General features: G+C 30.7%; 1 protein-coding gene across 1 annotated transcript; it reads left to right on the top strand.

Moving 5' to 3' along the window:
• The first annotated feature begins 8,517 nt into the window (after positions 1–8,517).
• LOC127723855 (uncharacterized) lies at positions 8,518–13,769 on the top strand. The gene is made up of 2 exons (XM_052230574.1): positions 8,518–8,649; positions 13,134–13,769. Exons 1-2 carry the CDS (start codon positions 8,518–8,520, stop codon positions 13,767–13,769), a joined length of 768 nt encoding a protein of 255 aa, XP_052086534.1.
• The last annotated feature ends 5,575 nt before the right edge of the window (positions 13,770–19,344 follow it).

Consider the following 19,344-nt stretch of genomic DNA (forward strand, 5'->3'; position numbering starts at 1 on the left):
GTAGCTTATTGAGTTTATCCATTGTGTAGCTAAAAGAACAAAGGTATGATATGCCCCTCAAAAAAATTCTACAAAAAATAAAATTAGTTCATATCTGTCAGCTACTATTTATTACGTTTTGTATTCATTTGATCATATGAAAACAGAATTAAGGTTCTTAGTCCGTTCGATATTTCTGTTATTTCATACGTGTTATCAACGAATGGTGTATTGAAAACATAAACGTTGATCTTGTGTTATCTTGTAGCTTATTGAGATTATCAATCGTGAAACTGAAAGAAAAAGTAAAGGAATGATATGCACTTTAAAGAAACTCTACAAAAATAATATTAATTTTTATAATAAATTGCAAACACCAAATTACTAAAACTATTATCTTTAAGATAAAAGTATATCTTGTTTCAATCTGGCATTTAAAATAAAATGTCACTTTTAAAATTGTAGACGTTTAGTAGATTTTGAAAAAAAAACAAATGTTAATGTGTATATTTTGTTAATTTTGTAAATTATTGTGTTTTTCCTTTGAGAAGCAAAGGAGAAAAAATATCAAGTTATCAAACTGCACTGAAGATACATTATCTATAAGAACTCTATTTTTAACATATATTGTTTACGTTAAGATGTGTATTGCATCTTTTTGACAAAAAAGCTTTCCTTTGTTCATTAAATGTCAATCACCTTACTAAACGACCATATTTAAATCTGTTTCGTCAGTTACACTTCAATAGTTACCTGTTATGTGAAATCCGATAGAAAATAACAGAATAATTAAATGGCTTAATGTCAATTAAACTCGTAATTTCTATATGAATAATACAATACGCTGAGTCGATTGAATTTCAAATTAGACAAAGACCTTCAACCATATTAAGAAAAAACAAGATTCACTTCTAAATGTCACAAGAACGAATAGCATATTAACACACAAGATGCTTTGAATTTTTAAATGTCAGTGAATTCTTACCATCACTATCAACAAAATTATCAAATGTATGTTAAAACAATCGAATACATCAAATATCGCAATAAGTACACTGTGGTATGTGTTCGTTGGTAAGTATTCATGCATTGTTAGCTTCTTTTTTCTAAAAGTTGTTTTTATTCTTAACATTTAAATTAAGTTGTATACTACGTATTCGATGAGAAACATTATGCATTCTAACTAAATTGTTTGTGGGGTTTTTATTGAACTGATGTGAGTGGTGTACATTTGCTTGACTAATAACAAAGATGCCAGGCTCATAATTTAGTACATAGACGCACGTTTTGTCTACAAAAGACCCATTAGTCTCACCCACTAAAGTAATACTAACATGCTAAATAGGAGGCAATAATAGTTCATCGGTGTTCAAAACTCGTAAATCCATTTTGGTTATACAAATTAAAAGAAGAGAAAAAAACCTAAGATAATTGCATGACCTCGAAAGAAGATTTATGAGTATTTTTTTTTTTTTGTACTTATATCATTAATTACATAATGCTTTCCTATACCAATTCTGAAAATAAGCAAGTGTTAGAGATAACTGTATTGTATTTGAAGCTTTGCGGACGTCCCTCGGTAGTTTTACTGTCGCAAATTGAGTTTACTTGGCGATGACTGGCGGAGATTAATGCAAAATAAACAAATCATTGAATTTTGGTCATTATTTAAGGGTAAAATTTTCATTTAACAAAATTCCGCGAAATGATTTTATCTTCTCTGGCGCCTAACCTATGTGAAGTCTTAGGTAAGCTTCTGGCATCAAACTTAACCCCGGGCATTTTTCTGGCTTCTTGTCTTCTTAAGAATGTAATAAAATGTGATAAAAAGATAATTTCTAGGTGCAAAATGTAAGTTTTTTTGCACATTATTGGTGAAATTACATGTCAATACATTCCGGAATTCAAAATGTCGGCTTCCTTATTTACAGACTGGAAAATAGAAAATGTCTCCAATAATAAGCAAAAGAACTTACATTTCCAATTGCTACAGGTACAATACTTTTTATAATCTATTTATTCAATGGCATCATGGTATATCTTAATAGTCTTTGTTTTTCAATTGTTGGTTAAGGCATTTCTTTATGAAGATATTGGTGGATTAAATCTGGTTTTATAGCTAGCTAACCTTTCACTTGTATGACATTCGCATAAAATTTCATTATACTCACAACAATATGTGAGCAAAACAAACACACATAATAGGTAAAAATGTCAAAAATTGGGGTACAGCAGTTAGCATTGTGTTATGACTATAATCACTTTAAAAAGAATAACTATTTCAACAAAGAAAAAACACAAATGGCATAAAGAAACTCTCTAGACAAAGTACATGAAAAAAAACGAAAAAAAACAAGAATATAAAAATGATCATAGCACAATAACATAATAGCGGGAGCCACCCTAGCATCATATTACAAAAAATGGACTAAACAGTACAGGTTAAGAATATACAAAAACACAAATAAAAAGAACACTATAACACGAAATTAAGGTGATAAACAACGTCAGAATCTATCCTTCAAATACATCAGGTATTATTTGTGAAGTTGATACAGAATATTTATTAACAAAGTCTTTGTATCTTCCGATGATTTTGGTTTTTTTTTTTAGAAAAAGGACGAAATGTTCTTTGACATACCCCTGATTCGTCAACTTTCTGCCCAGACACGCGTGACGTTTTATAAAGTCCGAGTAGCAGCTGCAAGCTCTTACATACCGAATGAGTTGGGAAATGTATATCATATATGGAGGAAAAGTTGGTTTATTGCTGCTAAGGTGGAGGAAATTTATAATTTCAAAGTTAAAATCGTCTTGTTTCTTATATATTCTGGTACTGAGATGACTGCTTATGTCAAATCTGAGGTATAGGTCTATAAATGAGGCGGAGGAAATCGTGTCTTTTGTATTTTACTCGACCATTCTTACAATTGTAATGATTTCTATTTTCTGCTATCTACTTGTCAACTTCCCATTTCTAAAGAGTAATGTACCCTTACTCGATCTTATGGTTATTCACATATCGCAGTTAACATGGTTAATACGTAACGATAGTACATGGTCAAACTATCGTAGCTTAGTTTAGAGGAATGTGGTCATTACACAAAAAACTGCTCGAACAGAGTTATGTCGATAAACGCGTGAAATCAACTATACACACTATGTACGGTCACAATCACAATTCAAAATTAATTAAGAAAGAGCATACGCCCACAAATTAATGTGACTTCAGAACAACCACTCAGGCAAATGTTAGCGGACTCGATAGCTATTTTAAAATCTTCATCACTGATCATTTTAAATAGTCATATGCCTTATAAATATCAATGTTATTTTGTTATTTTGTTATTTACATATATATATAGAATCATTTAAAAGCCCGTACACATAATCACAAAATACAGATTTCAAACATTTTTTTTTCCATTTTCACTCACATCCTTTTTTTTGTAACAGCTTTCTTAATGATAATATCCCACACCTATAACCAGTTATAACCTTTAACTGATGTTATTTTAACATGTTAATGTTCTCCTTAAAGCTTAAAGCAAAAAAAAAATCACATCATCAATATAAAGGAATATTATCTATTACTAATTGTAAAAATAACTATAAACAAAAGCGTCGAACGATAATCGTAAGACAATGATAATCCGTAATTGTATTTTCTACTTGTAAAGGTTAGCTTTCACATTGACATGCAACGACTTGTGACTTTTACAATATTTACAATCATAATCATTTTTTTACTTTAAAGGTTTTGTAAACATGTTCAGCTATCAGTTGGCATAGACAATTGTTGATACTGTCTTTGGATGACTATTTCAACAAAGAAAATCACAAATGGCGTATAAAAACTCTCTATACAAAGTACATAAAAAAAGCCTGGTAACTTTTGAAAGCTATTATTTGTGTGTGTCCCTGTCCTGTATGTTCTCCCATTTATTTGTATTGTAGTCCTGTCATGTAAGCTTGTCATGTTAATGTTATATTTAACATTGTCATAAAAGCGGTAGGTTTGGCTAGCCACAAAACCAGGTTCAACCCACCATTTTTTCTTAAAATGTCCTCTACAAAGTCAGGAAAATGACTATTGTTATATTATAGTTCGTTTCTGTGTGTGTTGCATTTTAGTGTTGTGTTTCTATTGTATCGTTGTTCTCCTCTTATATTTGATGTATTTCCCTCAGTTTTAGTTTGTTTCCCGGATTTGTTTTTTTTTCTCAATCGATTTATGATTTTCGAATAGCGGTATACTACTGTTGCCTTCTTGGGGAGTTTCTCAATTAATTATTAATATTATTTGTATAACATAACGTTTCAAAAGAAGAGCTATAACTGAAAAACATTGATAGAATAATGTATGACAAGTAGTGCAAGGTACTTACACATACAACGTGAAACATTTAACGTATGTTTAATCAAACAAAACGTTTCTGGACAGTACTTGCCAAAATACTCGACATATCTGAAAGAGTGGAAAAAGCTACCAAAGAGATTTTCAAACTCAAGGTCGAAAGCAAACTGACACTGACATAACAATGACTAAAAATGACAAAAAGACAAATAACAATCAGTACACAAAACGCAACAAATAAAACTTTAGACCGAGCAACACGAACCCTACTAAAAACGGGGGTGATCTCAAATGTTAAGATAGTTTTAACAGATCCTACTCCAAATGTGACACTGGCGTGATACTACTTTAAAATGTGTTGCTATGTTAATTCAAGTGATGGGCCATTTTTGTAACTTAACAAAATATCACTCGTTTCTTTCGGACTTTTTAACCTCACGTTATTTCAGAACTAATTTTATTGTTTATGATTGATGTTGAAAAACCAAATCAGTGGTCTCGCAGACATGTGTGCATGAAAAGAAATAGAGGTTTCTTCTTCTCAGGTAAACACGTGATATTGTGAAGTAATAGCGAAGACTTCGCCTAATACGCATGCATACATAATAGTTTATCAAAGTTTGAAAGTCCATCGGGCAAAATAAACAAGTAACTACTGATCCCTTATTTAATGATTGCCAATAACTTCTAACTACTGGTACCTTATGGTATGATTGCCATTTGAAAGGAATGAGGGTTCTATTTGTGAATGTACCGTTTCAAAACAATAGCTATGATTCGTTTTTCTTAGTTAGTCATGTCTATGTATGTCCTTTAATGAAATCTGATATTTAAAAGCCATCTCGATATATTTCCGATCTTTTACCTTTGTAATAAGGTTTTATTTAAGATATATCTATATTAAAGCAACTGGGATAATATTAAGACCACTGATTTCCTTGACCTGTTTTCCCCTGATATTGCTTCTTTAACATTTAATAGTTAAACCTTTGATGAATGTGATGACCACATCTTCTCTGTTATGGTTTTACATTTATTATAATTCAACTGTACATGGCTGATCATCTGTAAAATATCTTTCTATTTTTCGTTAAACAAATTCTGATATCTGTCACACAATTTTTTTCTTAATATTCGAATTCATTCAACTAAGTTTCATTTAACAAGAAGTAGTAGCGACAGATCAATTTGAACTGGTCCCATGATATTTGTTATTCATAATCACCTTATCTAAATTTAAGTGTTTAAAGAATTATAATTAAAGATACCCCCGTCTTACTGTATTAAACGGGAACCAAGCTGAATGTGTTCCAATATGGATATTAACATCACAATATATTTTTTTTTATATAAAGACATCAAACATACATTTCAAACGTAGCAGTACATTAGTATCGAAAACCAATTATTCTTTATGAAAACGATCATATGAATTTTGTAAAATATTCTCTAGATGGAATATTAACTAATTATTATTCTGATAAATTGCGTTGAACAAGCTGGTTTCAAATTGTAATATAATTTACTCCCACTGATACAGAAAATTGTTATCATGCACACAATTTGTAGAATCAGCATTTCTTCCAGCAATCAAATTTACGTTCTTTACAAAGCATCATTGCCATTTGTTTTTAAGTTTTGTCATTGGTTACAATTGTGTTTTACATGTTATAATTGCTAAATGTTTCTGGAAATAAAAAGCATTCGACAATCAAATATAACATGTATAAGGTACAAATAAGATTTTTGTTTAAATGGCAACAGATACAACAAAAATATAATTGCACAATCAAAAAACAATAAACAAAATTGAATCGCTTTGGTCAAATGATAAACAGAAAAAATCAAAGCCAAGAAAACATTACAGAGAAAATTTGAAGATTGAACAACAGGAACCAAACCGAAGTCTAGAAAAGATGATAGGTTATCTGAAACAGTAAGTAGTAAAGTAGTCATAAGACGTTTTAACTTTTGCTTATGTCACATGACAAGCAGGAACTGCTTATCATTCTTGAGCACTTGAGTTTGCTCAAATTTTTTGTGCGATTCTTGTTGCTTAGTCTTCAGTATGTTATGTCATGTTTTGTTATTTTTTAATTTCGTTATTTTTATTTTTGTCCATGCACTTGTCTGTATTTATTTAACGTATGATTCTTTAATTCCCCCTTTGTATCTTCTCTCTCTTTGTTACATACCAACTCCTGATTCTTGAATCCTGATAAGTATAGGACAAGTAATCTTATAACATTAAAATACTATAATTCAACAAAGCAGGATAATGCATTAGCAATACTTCATTACGCATCAGCGTGACAAGCACACCCTAGGTGTATCATTGCAATTGGCCTAAATGCAGATGTACATGCTTACTGTTGTAATCAAAATCAAGTTTTTTGATAGATAAATTGAAAACGATGTTCATTAATCACGTACATAGAAGAAACAAATGGGTTAATCTGATTTGATTTAGCCCTTTGATGTTTCGTCAAGACATGATCAATTTGAAATGATTGGTACGTGATCAAAGAACAATCATTCGTATGTGTCGTTGCATGTACAAATGTCAAGATTTTAACGACAAGAAAAAACAATATTAATTATCTTGTGACATTTGAAATCTACTTTCCTTTTTTTTCAATATATTTTTATTATATTCAAATGTATTTCTTTATTTTCTATCATCATTTTTTTCTTTTTAAACTGAAATCTTATTAGGCGTATATTTTTAGGTTGCATTCTGGTAATACAAAATTATACATAGCTTTGTAACCAATTATAACAACAAATGCAATAATTCGAATAGGAGTCACTTTTCTTTGCTATCTTCTTATATGATTCTGTAATGAATAGTTTAGAATTCGAAGACAACAACATTTAAATCTAAATTGAATGATTCAATCAGTCGAACACACTGATTTACAAAATTGTTGTTATTGTTCTGGATCAATAGACACCTAAGGATTCTTTAAACGTAATAATCTTAGTTATCTAAACTTACTTGAATAATTTGGTGTTAACTAGGATGTTTCAAGACAAGAAACACAGTATATAACTGATTTTAAGTTGTTATATTTATAATAAACTATTGATATATATGTACTTGAATATTTGAACCTCCTGAACACTGAAATTTATGAGTATAATGGTTGTTGTCGACTTCCCAGAAACAGAAACAAAAACGTCTGAATTAATTATAATCTATTTCATTCTTTACACAAACCAAAGATATCAAATAATAGTCATATGTGATGCACCCCTTAAAACAATCATCAATCAAAACAGGTATTGTGGGACATTCTGATGTGTTCGTATATTTGTAGTTTAAGTTAAATATCATGGGGTACGTCTCAGTTGTTGGTTTCTATTCCATATAAATTGTAAACCATTATAGATTTCTCAAATTTCGATATCGTGAGTAGAAATTGTCCGCAAACATATAAAACATGGGTCTTTCCTTATCTAATCAATTGCTAAATGCATTACAAAATCTATAAAGCTGGTGAAAATAAATCGCCACAAAAACTGCTGAAAAGGTCCAAACGCGGAATAGTTATCCTCGAAAATAAATTGATTTACAGCACAAGGGATATTAGAATCATTTACATGTTCCTTATATGTGATCAGCTAATGCCGAGGAAGCCTTCAAGAAGATTAGGTTTGAATTATTACATTAGAAAAACATTTGTAGAAATAAAAGATGCAATTTTACTTGTAAGAGTGATATCAACTTTGCAAAACAATACATTTACATGGACTTGAAAAACAAACCCTACTTTCGCCGAATCGACATAAAAACTGTGAGATGATATAAGAGTTGCAATGGAAAAAAATGGACTTACAATACTGAATAACGTGTATACATAAATACTTATATAACAGCATAATAGAACAAAAGATTGCAACATAAGCCCTTCCTTAAACTGTGTTTGAACACAAGTGTTAAACAGCTCATCATATACACTTAGCTTATAATTTAGTTCGTCTGACACGCGTTTTAGACTACACGAGACAAGTGAGTGGCGCTCGATTCTTTACAATGTGAAGGTTAAATCAAATACTCGGTTAAGAAGCAATGAAAACTTCAATTTAAAAAAAAACATAGTCCAAATACGGGTAAGGCAGTTTATTTCGGAGAGTAGACACGATCTTAGTGTTTCCAATAACTAAACATTTCATAGATAATGACAGTATATAATATGATTGTGTCTATTCAACCAGTCGTTAACCGTTGTAAAAATCTCATAAATCGATTAAGAAGAAACAAATCAAGGCAACAGCAAAAAATACAGAAGGAAACCGGAAGCTCCTACAGGGTAAGTTGACATTGCATAACATAGATATTGCAGGTCAACACAGGAGTGCTGACTATTAGCTGGTGGTAGCCTCGGGAACGAAGCAAAAATTATATATAATTAACTAGATTACGAGAAACGGGACATAAAGGTAAAATGATAATTGCAATTATTAAGACGTATCTAAGATATTTTTTTGTTAATTTCAATGTTAAGAATTTTCGCATGAAAAAGGTTGGTAAATGCTAAAGTTACTTTATATATATTTAAATGAAATTGTTATTTAGAGTGCTTTCTTCCAGCCAGTGAATAAATACCGATAACAACCACTTATGTTTCAATAGACACTTTCTTTTCTATTTTGTCTGAACAATTCCTACGGCGACAGGTTTCTCACAATGTATTTCACGAAATGGCAGCCAACACTTTATCTATCAAAGCTGCCTTGATTTCTTTATCATGAATATACAATTTACTAATACAATTTCTGGAATGTTTTCCGGATGATATAACTTTGTCGAGTGTAATCATAGACGTGTTGGACAGAGACATAAATGGATATATAGTTGCAGTTTATCAATGATTGAAAGTCCAATGTGATAGATTTTCCCCTGATATACTTCTGGACAACATACTTGGGTCGCAGTGAAGAATATTATATCTGACTGAAGATTACAATTTGATGATTCGTTGCTTGATCGTTAACAAAATTTCACCTTTTTTCAATAGTAAACAAAATTATTACAGTTAATAATTCTGCAGAACATTATGCTTAAAGAAATGCAATGTCATTGGTTTATTGTATTTAGCTAGTATCTACATAAGAGTTTGAAACCATCGTTTGGTGAATAACGATAAAGTGATGTGGTATGATTGCCAACGAGACAACAAATTACCAGAGTCAAATAACGTGGATTAAAACAATTAAAGGTTACTGTATGGCTTTCAAATAATTGTCAGCTATATGAATGTGTAACAATTAAATAGAAAAAAAAAACAATGGCCAGATTTATGACAAGACACTAAACGGAAAACAAATATAACAGACAGTACACAACGACAACCATTGAATCACAAGCTCCTAAATGGGAATGCTTATAAAGAATGTGGCGCGTTTAAAAAGTTTTTGAACACCGAACCCTCACATTACATGAGATAATGTTGTAACACTACCGCATAAGAACAAACTGTAACATTTTGTTTGAAAAGGCTTAGTCCAAGAGATCGACATTAATCCTATACAATACCTTGCGTAAAGACAACATACGCAATGATACTGAAATCTTTTTCAAAGTAAAAACAACTAATCCATAGATTATGTTTTCTCAGATGTTCAGTTTTGATCATTTGGTAGTTGGTTGATATTATATTTGCTATTTTAATCTTTTCGTAAATTTGTAAATTTTGACAGTAGACATTAAATAGTGTTTATATAAATGACTTTTCGTTCTGAATTTTCCTTGGAGTTCGGTATTTTTGTTATTTTACTTTTTATTTTTGTCTTACTCTAAATTATGCGAGAACCAAGATTATTGAAAGATCTCAGATTATATACATTGTACGTCAATTACTAGAAAATTAACACAATAAATCATATCATATTTAAACACTTAACTGTCGTCTTTTTGTGCCAGAATAAGGCAATAGTGACTGCACATTCGCTACCGATTAATAATTATTGTGCTCAACCATTTTTGTACTTTTCTTTTTAATGTGTCGAAAAAAATATTCACTAATTGAAAATATACCAATTGATGTCTGACATACGAGTGTCTTTTAAACATCTGACAAATGTAAGTTGGTAGATGTATACTACTTGGTCTTGTCAATGCAAATCAAAAGTGTCCTTATCATACATTTTTCTTTATATATAACTAAAGGCAACAGTAGTATACTGCTGTTCGAAACCCATAAATCGATAGAGATAAAAACAAATCCGGGTTACCAACTAAAACTGAGGGAAACGCCTCAAATATAAGAGGAGAACAACGACACAACAAAAACACAACATTAAAATGTAACACACACAGAAACGAACTATAATATAACAAAGGCCATTTTCCTAACTTGGTACAGGACATTTTAAGAAAATATGGTGGGTTGAACCTGGTTTTGTGGCTTGCCAAACCTCCCGCTTTTATGGTAACGTCAAACACAACACCAAAACGACATTATCACATGAATGGACCTCAATTCAAATAGATGGGAGAACATAAAGGACAAAGAAACACACGAATAATAGCTAACAAAGGCTTAAAATTCAATACGCCAGACGTGCGTCTCGTCCACATAAGACTAACCAGTGACGCTCACATGAAAAAAGTTTGAGAGCCAAAACAAGTACAAAGCTGAAGAGCACCGAAGACAAAAACTTCCAAAAAGTTGCGCCTAACACGGCCAGGGTTTTCTGCCTGGGACAAGAACATCCTTATTATTTAGAATAATTTATAATTTTGCAAACAGTAAATTTTATAAAATGACTATATAATAGATATACATGATAAAACCGAAGTGGGGACTAACTACAGAATAAAAACGGATACATTACATAAAACAACTTAATCCAATAAAAATACACAGCCGAGTTAGCCAAAGCCTCAACGCACAAAGTGACGTCACATTTGAAATTCTAAAAAAAACACACAAAGTGTCGTCACAATTTAATTTGTAAAAATATTTCCCAAAAATAAGATAGGATTAGGATTGATTCAAGATTAGATCTGTAATACTGACATTACATATTAATAAAAATGAAAATTACAATACTTATTAATATCAAATTGTGGTAGTAATTAGATAATTAATTGTATTATCTAGCTATGTCGGTGTTTCTTCTGAATCAAACTGTAAACCAAATATATCGTCTAAATTTCGTTGAACCAAACTAAAATCTAATAAATGAAGGAGGTGATTAATTATCTTTACCATAACACACGTATATAACAGACCAGACGTTAAGACATTTGACAAAATCCGAATAGATAACAAATATAACATCAAAATTAAATACATGAATTTGGGATAGAAAAGTACCGTGACACGTCTTATAGCAATGCGGTTTCACCCTCAGAAAAACAGTCACAATCGGGAATAAGTCACGTTCGGTAATTAAAAGATCAGACGACGTAATGACAAACCACAATCTAACACGTGGTAAAAATGTCCTTAGTTAGTTTGGACAAAGACACATCGTATGGATCAACCAATTGGTGATGGTGTCCGTAAAATTTACGGAGTGTCATTTTTAATCTATCCTCCTCATAACTTTGTTGGAGCAGTTTCTGCGTAAGCAGCACACTCCTGTATATGAAGTCCGTATAGTGTGAACAAGCACGAGAATAACGTATCAATTGAGATATGTAAACACCATACGAAGGGGCAGAGGGTATGTCACTGCTGAGAAATGGGAAATTGATAATTGGGAAGTTGAAATCGTCCCGTTTATCATAGATTTTCGTGTGAAGTCGTCCATCTGTGACAAAATTGAGGAAAAGATCAAGGTATGAAGCAGTCCTTCTAGTATCAGTAGTATCCTTAATTTCAAGTTCACTGGGATATGTGAGATGTAAGTATTGGCTGAAATATGGGTTATTCAATGATAGAACATCATCAATATATCTGAAAGTAAAATTAAAGAATTTCGCAAGGTGCTTTTTCTTTTTGTCTTTTAGAAGGTTCTGAATGAATTCTTCTTCATACGACTACAAAAACAAATCGGCCAATAGGGGTGCACAATTAGTTCCCATTGGAATACCGACTGTCTGTTGAAATATAAATCCTCCAAACTCAACAAATATATTGTCAAAAAAAGTCCAACATTTTGATAATATCATCTTCAGTATATTTTCTGGTAGATTCAGTGTGGTTTTTCACAAAATATGAATTATTGTAACCCAAAACAAGAAATTTGTATCTACGATTCCCATTTTTATAGAAAAAGCTCTGTTCAATGAGATGGTGAAGTCGATCTTTCAACTGAGCATGGGAAATAGTAGTGTAAAGCGTAGAAAAATCAAAAGTCTTTATGTTGCTGCAAAATTGCCAAGATTGTGATCGAAGATTAAGCAGTAGATCTTTCGACTTTTTGAGAATCCACATCTGGTTAACACCACTGGTAAAATATATCTCATCACAATATTTTTGAAGCCCATCTTTAACTGTAGAAAGAATAGTAGTCAGTACTTTAGAAAGATGTTTAGTCGAACAAATGTTTAACGATAAAGAGCAATACCAGTAATAATGCCATCTTAGAATTTTATTTCTTTTTGAGCCATTGCATTGTCAGTTAATTAAGATTAAAAGTCTCTTTTCTATTGTTCGCCTCTCTTTGACATACAACGTATTTTTAAATATATAGCTGGCATTTAAGTTTATCAATATATTTAACTATTCGTGTGTTCCTGTGTGTATTGTTTTGTATGAGAGTGTAACGTCTTAGAACAATAAAATCAAATGGTACTTCTAACGAAAGTATTAGAACAATACAATCAAATAGTACTTCTAAGGAAAGTCTTAGAACAATACAATCAAATGGTACTTCTGAGGAAAGTCTGAGAACAATACCATCAAATGGTACTTCTGAGGAAAGTCCTAGAACAATACATTCAAATGGTACTTCTGAGGAAAGTCTTAGAACAATAAAATCAAATAGTACTTCTAAGGAAAGTCTTAGAACAATACAATCAAATGGTACTTCTAAGAAAAGTCTTAAAACAATACAACCAAATAGTACTTCTGAGGAAAGTCTTAGAACAATACAATCAAATAGTACTTCTAAAGAAAGTCTCAGAACAATACAATCAAATAGTACTTCTAAGGAAAGTCCTAGAACAATACATTCAAATGGTACTTCTGAGGAAAGTCTTAGAACAATAAAATCAAATAGTACTTCTAAGGAAAGTCTTAGAACAATACAATCAAATGGTACTTCTAAGGAAAGTCTTAGAACAATACAACCAAATAGTACTTCTGAGGAAAGTCTTAGAACAATACAATCAAATAGTACTTCTAAGGAAAGTCTTAGAACAATACAATCAAATAGTACTTCTAAGGAAAGTCTTACAACAATACAATCAAATAGTACTTCTAATGAAAGTCTTAAAACAATACAATCAAATGGTACTTCTAAGGAAAGTCTTTAAACAATACAATCAAATGGTACTTCTAAGGAAAGTATTAGAACAATCCAACCAAATAGTACTTCTGAGAAAAGTCTTAGAACAATACAATCAAATAGTACTTCTAGGGAAAGTCTTAGAACAATACAATCAAATGGTACTTCTGAGAAAAGTCTTAGAACAATAAAACCAAATAGTACTTCTAAGAAAAGTCTTAGAAGAATACAATCAAATAGTACTTCTAAGAAAAGTCTTAAAACAATACAATCAAATAGTACTTCTAAGGAAAGTCTTAGAACAATACAATCAAATAGTACTTCTAAGGAAAGTCTTAGAACAATACAATCAAATAGTAATTCTAAGGAAAGTCTTAGAACAATACAATCAAATAGTACTTCTAAGGAAAGTCTTAGAACAATACAATCAAATAGTACTTCTGAGGAAAGTCTTAAAACAATACAATAAAATGGTACTTCTAAGGAAAGTCTTAAAACAATACAATCAAATGGTACTTCTAAGGAAAGTCGTAGAACAATACAATCAAATAGTACTTCTAAGGAAAGTCTTAGAACAATACAATCAAATAGTACTTCTAAGGAAAGTCTTAGAACAATACAATGAAATGGTACTTCTAAGGAAAGTCTTAGAACAATACAATCAAATAGTACTTCTAAGGAAAGTCTAAGAACAATAAAACCAAATAGTACTTCTAAGGAAAGTCTTAGAACAATAAAACCAAATAGTACTTCTAAGGAAAGAAATATTCATATTTAACAGAATGAACCTTTTTATTGTTTTAATGACAAATACGTAAAATATATAGAAGAGGGAATCGAAACAATTACCAAAAGTGCCATAAGTATCAATAATACAGAGTTATTGTTAGAGAGCTACAGTTTTATTATGCCCTTTCTGTGAAAATCATATTGGTTCCAAATGTCTGAAAAATGATATAATAGAAAAGATCTTTACACGCTGAAAATTCTGGAAGTTTTTTTTTATTATTGTTCACGTGCTATCTATATGAATCCTGCCTTCGGTGAAAACGGCAAAACATGTTACAGCTATTATACGAATTGTAATCTAAATTTTATAAATACATTGTACATTTCCGTTTGCTTTAGGTCATTCGGTTTTATTACTTCTCTATTTCTAGATTATAATTGGTGATGTTTAAAACATAACAAACAATATATGCAAGTAAAAAAATAAAAATCATTCAAACATTGTCAAACGCAAACAAAAAATGTCCTATTTCCTTGAAACTTGTTAACTCAGTTCTAGCTAGAAGTATTCAAACATTTGGTAGATATTGGAATCATTCATGGTCTGGATTAGCTATGTCCTTGTGGGAGCTAGAGCTATATAAGCATTTGGTAGATATTGAATATATTGTTAGCCATGATTCGCTACTTTTATATAGTGATCTTATCTGATATGTAATGGCATTTCAATGGACATTAAGCTCATTTCAAAGTTAATTGAAAACGAAAAGCTTCTTTCGAGCATATATGACCCCATTAATTCAAAATCAAAATCTTAATTTTGAGCACATTGAATAAATAAGAAAAAAGACGAGAGCTTATTCTATATTTCCTATGATATTTTGAAACATTGATTTTATGTGTGAGTATAGCTTTCTTTTTTATTAATTATGTTATACCACATAGACAATATTAATTTTACTGCAACAGATGCGCATTTCCACAATTAATGTCTCTTCAGTGACGCTTGAGACACATAGAAACGTTATTATTTATTTTAATATTGACAAAGGCAAGTTAAGTATTATAATCTTAAATAGCCTGGTATCTATGATGAGTTCAAATACAGTCAATTTCTTTTCATTACAAAACAATTGAGGTTTTATATGCCTATACAGTTAATTAATGCTCTTCAGCACATATCGTATGGTTTCATGAAACCTCTGCAACCATGTATCACGTTCGAATATATCTACGTTTGTCATTGCTGTGAAAAGAACATGAGTTATATAAGGTTATTTTCAACATTCATACAAGTGTACCGAAAACTAGTTTTCTGGAATATTTGTAAGGTTACATAAATGACACGGATCTTTATAAACACAAACAATGCGCCTTTCTCTTGTATGTAGAACGATAAGTCTGCCACCTTTTAGTTTTTGTTCTTTTGGTATGACCTATTTTTTTTTCTAAATGAATGAGACAAATCGTGAATAAACAAGTTATTTATAACCCTTAAAACAGATAGTTTATGTTTGGTTTGCACTAAATGCAAAACGAAATTATGACACACAGACACTCACATAATATTGAGTCAGCAAAATTGTAAACTATTACTTTATGAATATGGAAATCGATTATTTCTAAATGTTTTTTTCTTCAGTATATAGTGATTTTGTTTCTTTTCAATAATCGCCTCAAATGCTTTTTTCTGTAGCAGTTTGCAAATGACAGTTATAACCCAGACATTACTGGTATTAAAATGTAGTGCTATTCAACACACTGAGGTCAAACTACACCAGACATATATTGTTAACCGTTTTTGGTATAGATTTTCCATTTTTAATGCTTTTTGATGGAACATTCATGAGTCATTGTAATGCTTTTCAACTTCGTACTTATTTTGGAGCCCAAATAGGTTTTTGTTTAGCGCCAAAACATGCGTCTGATGGACCAGCTCTTTGATAATAGTTTTGCGAACAACAAATTTTCGAATCTGATTGAAATATGTTATGGATAAGACATACAGTTTTCTGCTAATTGGACGGTCAATACCTTATGTCGTGTGTGATGCAGGTACATAATTACTAACATATGTTTTAGCTTCATAGCTTATAAACACGTTGCATACGCCATGTGTTCATTATTTTGACTAACATTCATGTTCACATTGCGATTAGAGTCCAGAAGGTCTTCATTATCTATTCATATTTTGAGTACAATGAAAGAATAAACCGAGTTTATCATATTGTAAAGACTCCGTGTCTCCGTGTTGTTAATTGTTCGCCGAGTCGATTATTCATTGCATGTGTTATTTGATTGCTGTTTCGATGGAGTTATAATAACATTCCCTTTATTGATATGAGGGAAAATTAATATACAAATAAGAAGATGTTGTATGATTGCCAATAAGACAACTCTCCACAAGAGACCAAATGACACAAAAAGTAACAATTATAGGTCACAGGACGGCCTTCAACAATGAGTAAAACTCATACCGCATGGTCAGCATATGTTTTCTTTTTCAGTATCAGTGATAAAAATAAAATCAGACATAAAATATTAACATACCTAAGCTAAGGCATGTTTTATGCGTGACTCCAAATAAATATAAGTCTTGTTATATAATTTGTTGAACCACGTTTTATTCTTGGCTACTTAGAACATGTAAAAAAATGGTTTACCCTCCCAAAATCATGGATTAGACAACGTGTTATCTATGACTTAGAAAAGCCTTTGTTCTATAATCATAGGTTCAAAAACGTTATATGTCTGAATAGGACTATGTCCTATTAAGAAAAAATGATATCTTCAAAAAAGGATCACATTACTTGTTTCCATTCTCAATACAAGAAGCCATCAAAATGAGAATCAACATTGATATGTAAAAACAAAAGCAGACCAAAACATGTCCACAAAAAACAGGAGCAACCAACAAAACGGCATGGAGATACATCACAGAGCACCAACATTTTGCCCAAATCGGAGTTGAAATCTTCGGAAAGTGTTATCCCTTCCTGTTTTTGTGATGTTCTTCTTTTATTCATATTCGTAGATACCTTAACATATATAACTGATCAAATATAATGGGCATATAATTAAGTATGTCAATTATGTGTTTTGTTTTTATAAGACTCATAAAAAAGGTGGATATTATGATCAATTTAGCATTTGACGAGCACAAAAGATGGGCTAAATCTAACTAGGCCAATTATGACAAGGTAGAAAACATCCTGATGTTTTAACATCTTTTAAAAAAAAACTTGAGCAATGCAGATTAAGAAGTAATGTTTCGGCGTTATATTTCTGCCATAAAGCAATTTATTAACATGGGAAGTCCACGCATTGTAAAAAACAACATAACACTCGTATGAAAAGTAAGCCAATCTCACTCGTGCTGCAAAATGACATATTTATATTTCCAAACGTGCAAACAAAGTACATGCAAATCAATGTTAAATCTTGAAATAACATAATTATGACAGATGAAAGGATAAGACGTTTCAAATATTGTTTAAAATTTGATATTCAAAACATAGAATTTAATAACATGAAAATGGCATTTAAATATTCTTATACTACAGTTTCGACAATTAAAATCTTGCATTTTTGTGCAAGATTTATATAATACGCATTTACATCAAATCATATCTTAGACTATCAATGTTTGATGTAACGACTTTTTTACAGTCATTCAACGGAGAGGTTTATTAGTTATCGAACCAGGTTTACGCCACACATTTCTACATAAGGATCTACATGTCCCAAGTCAGATATGGGTGAGTTTTTCCATATAACACTATGATATAATTGCAGCCTATTGTGTCTTTCAAAGAGTAAACACGTGATTATTTGAATGTTTTTGTGGCCCTTTGTTACATAATGGTAACAATTTTTCGTTCAATACAAACTTGAATTATATTTGATGAATTTGAAAGCTCCTTTCTTATTTTTTTAGAAAATAGATAACAATTAGAAGCATTAGCGAAAGAAATAAGGTAGACAGGACATTATGTTTGTTACGTCATACGTTATTAAACTTTTTTTTTCAGGCAGAACCGAATTTAAAACATTGGACTCTTTTTATAACTTGACAACCTAGTATTTAAGTATAACAAGAATTAAATGCACATATATATGTCATAAACTTGCATATATATAACAATGCATCAATGAAAACACTTGCCAAGATAACATAGGAATAAGAAAATGAAAAAGAGAAAAATACTGTGTGCAGGATTCAAATTTGTATTTCAGGGGGTTCTTTTTTTTTTTTTTTTAAATTGAACGAACTTTGCATAAAAAGTTTAATTTTTAGTGGATTATAGCCATATGTATAGCGCAGTTTATGAAAAAAGCAAATTCATAATCTGGTACACTTTCGTATTTCTTTTTACAATTTCTAAATGTAAGTACATAATAGTAATCGAATTACACTTTCGATAGTATATATTGCTATCTAAAACATTTATCAGCCAACTTACGATTTTGAACTAAAGGTTTAGATATTTTTGACAACCACATTGTTTCAAGTAGAAACGACTATGGTAGTTCCCGCCAATTTAAAACTATCTTCTGTCTATTGTATTATTTGTTTGCTCTTTCTGGGACATATAACTCAAATTTCTGTTACAAGCAACTATGATATATATAACCATATCGAAATTACAAAACATGCAACTGAAACAACTTAATTAAAAATGAATAACACATTTTTGTAACACAAGTCATTAGCTGATTTATAACGTGCGTAAGAGCAATAGCTGTAGGATATCTATATAGAATTTCAATATAAACACTATTTCCAGGTGTTGTTATTACTTGACAAATTATGTAATACTGTAGTTTTTCTATAAATGCAAATATGCAAACTGGTTTTGCGGGGTATTATACAT

Source organism: Mytilus californianus, unplaced genomic scaffold (genome assembly GCF_021869535.1).
Source record: "Mytilus californianus isolate M0D057914Y unplaced genomic scaffold, xbMytCali1.0.p SCAF_13, whole genome shotgun sequence".
NCBI lineage: Eukaryota > Metazoa > Mollusca > Bivalvia > Mytilida > Mytilidae > Mytilus > Mytilus californianus.

Bases quoted from the DNA above. Each gene is read 5' to 3' on its own strand.
- LOC127723855 (XM_052230574.1), top strand. From the start codon at position 8,518: ATGACAGTATATAATATGATTGTGTCTATTCAACCAGTCGTTAACCGT. The intron at 8,650-13,133 runs GTAAGTTGACAT...AGTACTTCTAAG, and splicing joins AAACCGGAAGCTCCTACAGG to GAAAGTCTTAGAACAATACA.